Genomic DNA, 12,945 nt, shown 5'->3' with positions numbered 1-12,945 from the left:
AACGATTCGCCGAAGGGACGCACTCTACCCTTTGTTCCAGTATGCGAAGCACTGAAGGAGCAGGTTCAAAAAAGCGATGAAAGGAGAAGTCGGCATTTCGCCAATTAATTCCACGAAGCAGTATTATCTCGCCCAATGACACAGAGAAGGACCATGCTGAAGGCTAGTGCAAGATGGTGAGGAACTACACCAAAGGGTGAATCGTCGTGTTAATCGGCCATTTCGACTAACTACGCCAAAAAATCCGCCCACACTATTTTCTTAAGTCTATAAATAATTAACTTCTTCTAAATTTTTAAGAGTCGAACATTTCTTTTAATTTTCAGTATAGAATAGTACTTTTTGGGATATTTTCTCTCAAGTTTGGAGAGGGTTTTTTTGGGAGACTTGAAGAAAGAAGGACTTCATCTTTCCCAAGTTGAAAGTGAGTCTTCTCCATTCTTCTTCCTTTGCTTAAATCAAGGTTTAATTCCTTATACGCATTTGATTTTAGTATCATTTTAGGTGTATTTTTTTATTTCTTGATGTGTGGCTAAAACCCTCATTCTTGGGGTATGATTTAGCAATTATGTGTTGATATTATTGGTTGGTCTTGCTTGCTAATAGGATAGATGTATTTTAATGGATATTTCACCTAATGGTTATGGTTTAATCAAATGGGTTTGTAATTACAAATACAAAATCACCCATGTGTTTTTGGCATGCCTGAAAAGGAGGCCGCGAAACCAAGACCGCTAGACTGATGGCCTAAGGAGTGGGTCGACATGAGGTTCAGCCCGAGAGGGTGAGCCCTAGTTCCATATCCTAACACTCAGCTTGAGAGAGTGAGTGGGGTAAGGCGTAGGCTGGCCTTCATGTGGCAAATGGGTGTCTGAGAAGAACACATTTGAAACGGGGAAATTTGCCCGAGAGGGAACTTATTTCCATCTAAAGCTTAACCTAGTCATATTATCTTGCAAATTTCCTTTCGAAAGCATATACCCAATGATTTATTTCAACTTGTATTGCGGTTACACCCCAAGAACTTGTCCCCATACTTTATTTTCTTATTTTTTTTTTGTTTTTGCTACCTGTGACAAAATCCCCATTTGATATTTGTCACATTTAATTCACCCCTTTTAATTTACAATGTTTTTAATCGTTAATATCTTTAGCTATGACTAGATTGAATTTAATTTTATTTTTTCTACTAATTCTCAAAACCACTCCCTTGGGATACGACCCCAAACCTTGGTTGGGTTACTATATTATTGACGATTGTAGACATTTGTACTGTAGGTTACTATCGTTGGTCACAATAAGCATCACGCACCATTATCAAAGATTCTCAAATTCACAATACTTGCTTCACATGCAAGTTCAAGTTCAACAAAAGTGTTCAAATACCCTCACACAAAGAATGATTCCATTTTCATACACAATGGTTTTATCATTTAAATTCTGGAATCAAATGCAACACTCACACTCACAAAGATGAACATAATGCATTTTTTCACCTATAGGTTTGCCCGTATTTTCCAATTGACAATTGCTTCAGCGTACTCAAGATCACAAAGGTCTTTTCATGGCTTGTAATGGGGCTGAGTGTAAAGGTATGGTCATTTAGGCTTAGTTACTTTTATCCTCATGAAATGTGGTGCTCACAACATTTGCTTTCCTCTTCTTTCATCATTTTCATTAATCCTCATAAGTCGTCCTATTCTTCAATTTCCATGGATTGTTTGGAACCCCATGTCTTTTTCTATTTTCATACTTCATTCCACAACTTTTTTTTTATCCCCCTTTATATATATATATATATATATTTATAAATATATATATATATAGAGGGGTCCCATTTTTTTTACTTAACACCATGGGTTAAAGGAGAAGTTTCTTGCACTTCTTGACTTGCCTTCCATTTTTCACCACGTCCCCAACTTAGAGCCTAAGTTGGCTATTGAATGAACCACAAATCATGACGATTATAGTTAGTGGATTAAGAAAGGTCACGTTTTCATCAAGTTTCTTCCAAAGAAGGGTAAGACTCAAAGGGAGTTCAAAAAAGGTTCACACACACTCACAAGGTAGACCACAAAAGTGGTATAATGTAAAATTGGCTCATACACTTCAAAGTTTCCTAAGACCATATCATGAGATCCCATCACTTCATCAACCGGACCAACATTGATAACTCTAGGTGTCACCATGCATCGTTCATGGTAACCTGATCACACACATCATTGGCACCAAAGTCAAACAAGACCCCACACTTTTGCTAGTGTGCAACGATCATCACAAGAGAATCGATCTGATAATTGGCTTGTCACAACGAGATGCAAAGAGTTCACATATTGTCTATGGAACTTCAATTGGCCTTATCGTAGCCGCGCTTTCATTTATGTTCGACTATGAGAACTCTTTGAGTCACCGGTATTGATTAAAACTGGTACTCATATTTGCAAGAGAACAACCACATTCAACACATACAAGAGGTGGAAATTTTTTTTGGAAGGGTAAAAAATTATGTACAATTAAAAACAAGGATCCATAAGCTCAAAATTTCCACAAAAAGCAGTGTATAACACGAATTTAGCTCAAAGCCTAATATATAAACAAAACTAATATGAACAAAGGTGGGCCTCAGCCTAGCACAAGAAAAATCATTTTTCCTGAAATGCAAATGAAAATATTCAAAAGTTAAACAAAGTGAGATAAAGAGGTAGGTAATGAGGGGATCATGTCTATGGAGTCACTCCATATGTCTGGGTATCAGTGCCGGTGCATTGGTCTGGATTGGGGCATCATTGCACGTAATCACCTCAGAGGTAACAGCAGTACCAGACCCACTAGGAGCTGCCAAAGCAGTCTCGGTCTGTGATGTTTGGATCTCCGACTGAATGATCTTCTCCCCAAGATTTGGCAAGTCCCTATATATGCTCTCTTCATCTATCACTATCTGCTCCTCATCAGTCTCATCATCTGACTCATCAACTACTTGTAACACCCCTCAAAATGAAGTAGGACAAAGTATAGCCTCACATGGGTTTTATGCATTAATAAGTTGTTAAAATAATGAAGAATAGCATTTTTAGTCTGTTTAAAGAGTTTGGAAGTCAAACATCAAGAGACGACCAAAACATTCAGAAACTAATCATTTACGTATTGGTGTGTTCTAGTATGTTGTTCATGTTTTAATGTGTTGTTTGGAGTCTAAAATTAGTGGAGGTGACCCTAGTGTCTTAATAAATGCTTTTAGGGTAAAAACGTTTGGGTACGACTCCCCGGGACCACCCTAAGGGTCCTTGAGAAGGACCCCAACCCTTGGCCAAACAAGCTGCCAAGGCAGCTTGCAGTTGCTCATGGAGGGAGCATGTCCGCGTCGTGGACTAGATCCACCAAGGGCTAAAATTTTGGTCCATCACACAGACGTGTCGCAGACTCTTCTGCCTCAAAATTTAATTTCCAGAAACTTGTGGGAACACCTCCGTGTCGCGGACTTGTTTCCCGACGAAATTTATGAAAATAAAACTCAAGTTTGACTTGTTTAAAAGGTCCAACTTAGTGAGGGGTAGTTTTGGTACTTTGGGGAATTAATTTAAATGGTTATTCTACCTATTTTAGGTAAATTTAAGTGGTTAAAACCCCAAAACCTAGAATTAGACCTCATTATCCAAATTGAACCTTCCCTCTCAAATAAATTCTCTCTCTGAAACTCCATGGAAGACATTGATGAAACTTCAAGTTAGGGGATGGATTCCTATTGATTTCTCCTTCAAATTCCTAGGAAATTAATCATAAAGGTATGGGGATTTTATCTTTGATTCTCGTTTCAATGAAAGAGCCAAATCAAAGTGATTTCAATGCTTTTCAAAAATACTAAAAACCCCAATTTCAATTATAAGCTTGGGTTCTTGCATGAAAGTATTTTAAATGATGATTTATGTTAATATTGATGGTTTTAGGATCAAAAACTCCATGAACCCTTGCATATCTTGAAATCTTAATTTGTGGGTCTATAGTAGGTCTATTGATTTTGAGCTAACAATGTGATATTAGTGTGTAGATTGTTATGGGCTATTGATTTATGTATTTTTCTATATTGAATTAAGATGAATTGATGGTCAATTGTGCTATATTGAGTGTTGGCCTTGAATGGGCAATTGTGACCTAAGTGTTATGATGATGATGAAGTTGTGAATAGATTATTGATTCTAGTATTCTATGTATATATATATATGTAGTAGATGTTAGAATTGAGAAGTTTGATCCCTTTGAAAGTGGGGAGGTGTTTACTTTATAAGCATGTTGTGATCATGGCCTTGTAGACAAAGTTGGATGATTGTTGTTTTGAGTAATGTTGATTATGTGAAGGTAATGTGATATGATGTGAATTTGTGTTTGGTCTAAGAGTATGAAAGTGACCTTGTGTAGAGACTTTATGTGTTATGCTTGGTTGTTGTCTTCTTTGAATGACTTATAATGAAGGTGAGGTTAGGATAGACTATGTTTACCTACTCTCGCACCTAGTGAAGAATGAAGGAAATAATGTGTGAATGAATGAAAAGAATGGGAGTTAATGTTAATGAATGAAAGTTGGGTCTATTGTAAGGATAGTCTCATAAAGTACTCCTTTAAATGAATGGGGTTCCTAGATGAAAGGTTTTCTCATCTTTGAATCCAAGAGCTTCCTAAATGAATGAATGTGAGCTACGATAGGTACTCCTTCATAAGTTGAGATGAGAGTACTTAGTAGCAATCCATCCCTAAATGAATGAATGTTGGGCTAGGATGGGTACTCCTTCATGAGTTGAGATGAGAGTACTTCGTAGCAATCCTTATCCTTAAATGAATAAATGAAATGAATGTCCAACTCCGTGGGGGAGTAATGTCTAGAATCGACAGGGTATGAAGATGGGTGGATACTCCTTCGTTAGTTAAGATGTGAGTATTTAGTAGCAACCCTTAAGATGGGTGCTCCTTCGTGAGTTGAGATGAGAGTACTTAGAAGCAATCATTCTATCCCTTAACTATATGCCCACATAGGACTAACTAGTGTTCTCTACCACGTAAAGGCTTTTTTACCATAGGCAAGTGGGGATCCCTCATCCGGTAAGGGTACTACCGGGATTCCATGTCAAGCTCCATGGTCTATGTGTGTTAAGGCTCTTTCCCCACATTAATGAATGAATAAACTAGGATCTCTTAAGGGTGTACTATTTAGGATAGGTGATGGAATGGGACATCATCTAGACATTGCCCAAGTAAACATTTAAGGGAGATCTTGGTGTGTCTTAGTAATGATAATGAATGGATGAGTCTCTTTGGGCTAATTGATGAAAGTGTTGGTCTTTGAGCATGCTAATGTGAAAGTGAGTCATAATGAATTGAATGTAAGTGCTTATGTTGAATTGAATGTATGTGATGATCTTACGTCATTAGTGAATGAAGTTGTCTAAATGCATTAAGTTAGATCAACGATTTATGTTGAGACGTGAATGGAGCTTGTCTTGTGTAGCCTTAAGGATCACTTAGGTGTGGTATGGAGAGGTAGTATGGGCTGCCTCACCATGTCTTACTTAGGTGAGTCTTGGGATGACATTTGGTGAGTGTTCTAACTTTATGAAGTGACTTGTTGGCTTATGTGCTTATATGTCTTATGTGATTAATTGGTGAAGGTTGAGGTATGCATGGTAAGTGCACTTTGTGTGACCTTAAGGTGGTGCCTTAGTGTGGGTGATAGTATGGGACGTTTCCCATACATTGCACAAATGTATTGCTTAAGGGTTAATTAAGGTGGAGGTCCAAGGCAAGAAGGTAAAGGTAAATGGGTTATGTATGTTTATGAGGTATTGTGAGGCATATGACTTTGTATTGTTCGTTGTGACTCGTAAGGTGCCTATTATGTTGATGTTTATGAGATTTTATCAAAATGGCATGAAAGCATAACTTCCAAACAAATGTCCTTTTTAGCATGTTTTGCATATCCTCATACTTAGTACATGTGTTGTACTAACCCCTTTCTTCTATTTTACTACAAGTGTAGGTTGTGGTAACTAGGAGGGAATTGTGCTTTGGAGTTGCTTGGATTGCTTCACTTTTTCAAGTCTTTGGTACGTCCTCAAGATTCGAGGACTATGTTTAGAAGTTTCTTTGTCATTGTAATAGACAGTTAAGTTTCATTTCATTTGCAAAGGGCTGTGTCCCTTAGTACATTTTAAGTCCTTGTCTAAGATTGGCTCAAGAGACTTAGTAGTTCCGCTTGCGTATTGATGTTTTAAAATGTCGATGACTCTTGAAGTCTTATGGTTTTAATGAATAAAAGTTTTAAATTCTTAGTGATTTTTATGATCTATGCGATGAATGAATGCTAAGGCTTGCATAAGACCTCTGAGAGGTCGAATACGCATGTAACGACTAGGGAGTGCTCTCGGATCGTTACAAACTTGGTATCAGAGCATAAGGTTTTAAAGATTACTTTTAGGTCAAACTCTCGAAAGCCACGTCTAGTACGGTCTTGTTCATCGGTGTGAATCGCGACACATCTATGTGCGAGAGGCTATAGGACGATAGAAGTTTCACTTTCTTTCAATATTCTTGATGTCGTGCCTTAGAGTTTGTTCTACAATTGTCCCTTTCCTAATCCGTCTCTTGTGTTTATAGGATATGAAAATGAGGGCTAACTAGCGGAATATGAGGTAGATGATGGGGGAGTTCCTCCTCAAGGAGTGCAAGGTGACCAAGCTCCTTTAGGTAGGCAAGAGAATGTGGTTCCGGTGGTTCATCCGGATATGACTAATGGGGAGATTAGAGAGGCTTTTCTCTCCCTAGCCCGTGCCATGACAACTCAAGCAAATACAGATGTGAGGCCTAGGGTGAATGCTATTGAGAGTATTGTGGCCTCAAGGTTAAGGGATTTCAAAAGGATGAATCCTCCTACCTTCTTGGGTTCTAAGGTAGATGAGGACCCAAAATTTTTTATAGATGAGGTAATTAAGATTTTGGATGCAATGGGAGTGACTCCTAGAGAGAAGGCGAAGTTGGCTTCCTACCAATTCAAGGATGCAGTTCAAGTGTGGTTTGAGAAATTGAGGGATGAGAGACCCATAGGGGCTGACCCAATAGATTGGGGATTGTTTAAGACGACCTTTCTTGATAGGTTTTTCCCCTTAGAGTTGAGGGAGCAGAAGTTGGTTGAGTTCATGAACCTACGTCAAAGGAATATGAGTGTGAAAGAGTACTCTCTGAAGTTTACCCAACTCTCTAAGTATGCTCCTACCTTGTTAGCAAATTCTTGGGCTATAATGAATAATTTGTGATGGGGGTTTCTAGTTTGGTTGAAGAAGAGTGTCGTACAGCCATGCTCCATCACGATGTGGATATCTCTAGGCTTATGGTTTATGCTCAACAACTGGAGGAGACAAAGCTTAGAAGGATGAATACATATACGAGGAGGTTCTATAACCAAGATTTTTCAATGGTCAACAATGATAGGGTGTCTAACCCTAACCTCAAAGAGGGAATGGAGGTGGTTCTACTTTTGAGAGGCCTAGGTGTGCTACTTGTGGAAAGCAACATTTGGGCAAGTATCTTGTCGGTACGGATGGATGCTTTGGATGTGGGAGTAAGGGTCATAAGATGAGAGATTTCCCTACACTTAAGGTTAAAGGGAAAGAGACCAATCAAGTTGCTCATGATGGCCCGGATCCAAATGCTCCTAAGAGGAACCGTTTCTATATGCTTCAAGCTAACAAGCATAAGGGAACAAATGAAGTTAAGTCAATTTTCTTTGTTGTTTGATGATAACCTTAGATGGGTTTACCCTAAGTGAGGGATGATGAGTTGAGTAGTAAGGTTGTTGATATCCTTATCTTTTCCTTCTATTCTAATTCAAGCTTGAAACAAAGAGTTCTTAGTAGCATGTTGCATGTTTTATGTGAATTGAGTATCCATATTCTCCTTATGATGGGCATATTTTAGCTGCATTATTGTTTACATAAATAAATGAGTTTTCTTGATTATGTCCCTCATGATTTATATGCATTTGTGAAGAATTGTTTAAATTACTCCATGAGATGCCTAGTTGAGCATGCCTTGATGTGATCTTGATGTAGCATGAGTATGCTTTTGAGAGAAATTGTAAGGTGAGCCTATAAATGTTTTAATAAGCATGATATGCTATGGAGAAGGAAGTTCCTCCAAAGAAATGAGAAATGGTAAAACTTGGCAGTGATTCTGCTGGTGTGGATGCAAGAGGAACTCTGGTGGACGTGGAGTGAGACCTAGCCCGGAGCTCATTCCTTCGGGACAGGGGAGGAACAAGGAATTGTCTAAATCCATTCGCAGGCAAATATTCATAAGGTGGGAGGGGGGGTCGGGGGAGATTGTAAGATCCCGTACTTTTTTCTCTGTTCTTGCATAATAGGTGTTGCGTAGTTTAGCATGATTATATGAGGTGTATATTACTTGATGTAGTAAATTGGAGATTAAGATTGCAAATGGGTGGCAATATCAAGGAACTAAACTAATGTATTAGGTCAAAGCGACCCCTCAGACAAAGTTGTAGATTAAAGAAATGGCTCGGGTAGTACTTCACCTGTTTGAAAGCTTTAAATTATCTCATACCTTGGGGTAAGACTATGAGTATCTAACATGTTAATAATAGTGTGTTAGGTTTTGAAGTCAAGAAAATTCACGACACTAAGGTCGACAAAACTTATCTAAGTTTCTCTAATAATATTTTATTAACGTTGGGTTAAATGTCTTGGATGTTTTCTACTAATATATAAAGAGTTAGAAGTCCCATGACCTATCAAATCGAAGGCCTAAAAGTCTTGGCAACGCACAAAACCCCGTATCCAGCCGACATCTGAGTAACAAGTTATTAGGGTTTTACTACGGATTGTTGTGGCATAATCAGGGTCGTGATCCGGGTCGGGTAAAAAATGTGGTATGTCAGCTAACTCGACGTTTTAAGCCATGAAAACATTTCTTTTCACTCCCTAACTAGAATGAAAGCTTAAGAGAGGGTTCTAATGGAGTTCTTGCATGATAAAGGTTAGTTTTTGGCGATTTCTACCATTAAAGGTTGCCCCCGTTCCTAGAAACGTGATCTCTACATGTGGAAGTCATTTTCCCATTGCGTTTGGAGCTGTTTTTGAAGATATAAATTGGTATTTATTGGTGTTTCTACAAGGTTTACACTTTGTTAACTAAGGTAATCATCTCGGGACTATTTTATCATTGTTTTTATGAAGTTCTACAGACATTTCGTTAAGTTGAGGCCATATGGAAAATCTATCGATTTAAGCTCAATTATAATTGTTTATAATGGCGTATTAGCTGTGAATATATAGTCTTTTCAAAGTTTAGGACGTAAGGAACAACTTTTTTGAAGAAACTACGTCATTCGAGTGTTCATTGGGAAGGTATGTTAAGGCAAAGCTCCGTCCTTCATTTTAGCACTACTCCTGAAAAATTCCTAAAATGCAGAATGTGATAATTTGCTAGAAAGACATTCAGTGAAAGGCATTGGGATCTCAGCTGAATTATTTTCATGATTCTATTATTTTGGTATTCCACTCGTTTGGATAAATATAGTATTCGACATCTACATGTCATTTTATCAGTTTCCTTGATTATATGTCCGCATACATGAATTCTTATTCTTCTTTGGGTGATGTTACTAAAATATCAGCAGAGACCCTTATTATTTGTAACCTGCCCTCTTTCCCCACTAAAATTATTATGAAAAATCTTTAAAGTAACCCACGATCTTCAAAACATTCAAATATAACTTAAATGTTTAAACTAATAGAATACTTGATTTTTGAGATACTTCTTTTATAAATTATCTAGGAACCAAGTATAGGACCTATGTAAATCACCTTAAACTTGTTATGAATGTTTGCAAGGTTAGGTTATCTTTCTAAAATTCGAGTCAACTCTTCAACCTTATTTGGAAGAACATATTAGGCTCCATGAGATGGTTACATGTCATACAAAAGTGATTACGGGTTTATGAGAACACGACTACAAACAGGCCAAGATTGGCAACATGGCAATGGTAACATATAAGTGTTATAAATCCATGACATGACATGCTATGCATTATACTCTTGAACTATAATTAGGAGGTACGTGACCTATTTCCTATATTTATACGTATGAGACACTGATGGCCACAAGTTGGTGTATATATGATGTCGGTTAGCTGGAAGCACCACCTTTGGTAGAATTTGGTTCAGTATGTCATGCAATTGCATATATATATATATATATATATATATATTCATGACATACGATTATACGAGCATACCATGCATATTTAAATAGTAGGAGGCCAAATATCAACCATGGAGATTATTTGGGTTTCAGTTTGAGGTTGTATCTTTTTTACCCTTTACAGTAATTATTTATGATTTAACTTTCCCCTTTACATACCAATAGATTTTTTGTTCGTACTGATGTCCCATTGCCAGGGACGCTGTTTTTTGTTTCCTGCGAGCAGGTTTAGGCAGGGATATTGATTGACCCACCCGCTAGGATTCAGGTTCAGTTGTGAGTTGGTAAGCTCCATCTTATCCTGGGCCTATTAGAGGATATTTACTTTTGTTGTACAGTTTTGGTATACGTGGGGCCTTGTCCCAAAAGTGACTATGTCACTCATAGAGGCTATTATGGACAAAATATTCTAGGTTTTCTTTTGTATGTTTCAATCTCCAACCCATAGACTTGTCATGTTTATATATGTGTCTGTAGGTAGGTATGTCTTCAGTTCTGGCCTCATCGGCTAGCTAGTACATCTTTATTTTTGTTGCTTGTCTACCATTGTTTGTATGGTTCATTCTTATTTATGTCATGACTTTCAGGGTACAAACTTCACTTTTTAGAGGTTGTGTTGGCCAATATTTTTCTCACAATTTTGTTAGCTAGTATGTTTTAGTGGGTAACTTGATCTAATAAGGTATCTAGTGCAACTTACGCCACATATTTCTGGGCGTGACACCACTGGTGCCATCAACCCAACCTTCTTATTCTCATTCGAGATCAATTTTGCATAACCTGCACAAAAATGCCAAACCCTTGAAGGAACATACAGATTTCTAGGCTTGGTGAACTGCTAAAACTTGTAGAAGCACAACGTCTCCCACACATCAAGATACCGGTCTACCACATTATCTGAAGTCAACCACTTCTCCTCTAAAATGGTCCGTAAGACAACTACCTTCAGTCGTTTCATGAAACAAGGAGGATGCGCTGCGGCCGGAGGCACTTAGGTGCTATATTGCTGCTGGTGCTGGAGGTGCACAAAGTTTTGCTCGATCATCAATTGATTTGGATAGCATCTTTGAAAGGTTCATGTTATGTAACTCCCCTCAATTGCTAGTGTGTGTATAGGTATCCTAAACCCCGCATCCTCCTCCCTCTCAAACTCAGAGGTGGTAAGGTGAGTGGAGTCTATGCCCATGTTATCTAAAGAGCTCGAACTGTAGCCGGAACTTTCCACCACTTGCTTCTTCCTTTTACCCTTTACATTTCCCTGAGGAGGCTTAGGAAGAGTGGCCCAGGGATGTGTGACCTTCGCAGTAATTACGATTCCTTTTGCCTTTTTGCGGGGTGCTAGACCTCTCACCAAAAGCTTTGGTCTAGCCACATCTGTAGAAGAACACAAATGAAACACATGCAATTGTAAAGGGTTAGGAAAATCTCATATTCAAAAAGATGCAGGAATACTACCAAACAGCTCGGCGAGCATTAGAGTGCTCACCAAATTTTAAAGAGAAATTTAACAACAATTCAACACAAAAGGGCGAGATGCAAGTCTATTTGGTGAGCCGCTCAACTAAATCGGTGATAAAAGAATACCACGTCGAATCTGATAGAAATATTTACCCAAAAATGAGGTCAGAAAGGCAAAGCTAAAACAATTCAGTTAGTTGCGAAGTAAAATTGCCGAGCACAAGCATATTGTTGAAAGTTACAAATTAATTTATAGTCATTTCAGGTCCAAAAGGCGGAAAGGATGTTTATTTGGTGAACCACTGAGTCACTTGGCGATCTCAACTCAGCTTGCCAAATGTCCCAGTGTGCCAGATTTTCACTCCAATATCTAATTCCTTACGCACAACCTGTGACAACCAATTGGAAGCCTAATTCTACACAATTCTATACCCACATCGATTACCTATCCCGAGGGACTCAAACTTCCACCAATTGATCTAGATTCAACCAAATAACAATTTTTCTCTTAAGAATGACATCGCCCAATCCATCATTGTGCAAATTTAAGTTACTCAGACATCACAAAGACGAAACCCAACATGCAAACCTGCAATTTACACTACTTAAATACTAATCTAAAACTACGTTTTGCTAAACAAGATATTAGGCATGCTTGAGTTCTAAATAGATAGTAACAAACAATTTAACACTGAACCAAAGCATATACTAGATCTATGAACTACTCAAACACATGTTCGACACAATTTTTTGCAATTTAAAAACAAGTTTGGAAAACAAACCTCCATTGCAGACACAAGACACTAAGGCAACGAGAAATAATTTGCAACTCTTCCTATTCCGATCACACAAGTACACCCACAAAAACTGAAGTGAAAAACTATAATCTAGACTTTTATTGTTAGTGAGCAAAAGTCAAAAAGTTCAAAATAATAAGAAGATTTGAATTTTAAACGGTTGGAAGCCATGTTACCCTTCAGTTCATGCCTCGATCCACGAGGTTCATTAACAACGCCGATCCACTCGGCGATACACCCAGTGTACTTTAGCCCGCAAATTTAAACAAAAACATGGCCATCCAGTACTTAATAAATGCGACCTATCTCGGGCTTACCGAGTCACTTAGTGTGTCGTCTAATGGACTTTAGCTTGCCCAATTGCCCTTTTCCTCAAAAATTCAATTTTCATCCTACAAATTCAACAAACATTATTTACAACAAAAAC

General features: G+C 38.0%; 1 protein-coding gene across 1 annotated transcript; it reads left to right on the top strand.

The window, feature by feature from the left end:
• The first annotated feature begins 6,770 nt into the window (after positions 1-6,770).
• LOC125859009 (uncharacterized) lies at positions 6,771-7,621 on the top strand. Its single transcript, XM_049538762.1, has 2 exons — positions 6,771-7,216; positions 7,312-7,621. Exons 1-2 carry the CDS (start codon positions 6,771-6,773, stop codon positions 7,619-7,621), a joined length of 756 nt encoding a protein of 251 aa, XP_049394719.1.
• Positions 7,622-12,945: the final 5,324 nt, after the last annotated feature.

Source organism: Solanum stenotomum, chromosome 3, assembly GCF_019186545.1.
Source record: "Solanum stenotomum isolate F172 chromosome 3, ASM1918654v1, whole genome shotgun sequence".
Lineage (NCBI taxonomy): Eukaryota > Viridiplantae > Streptophyta > Magnoliopsida > Solanales > Solanaceae > Solanum > Solanum stenotomum.
This window is presented reverse-complemented; position numbering and strand designations above follow the sequence as displayed.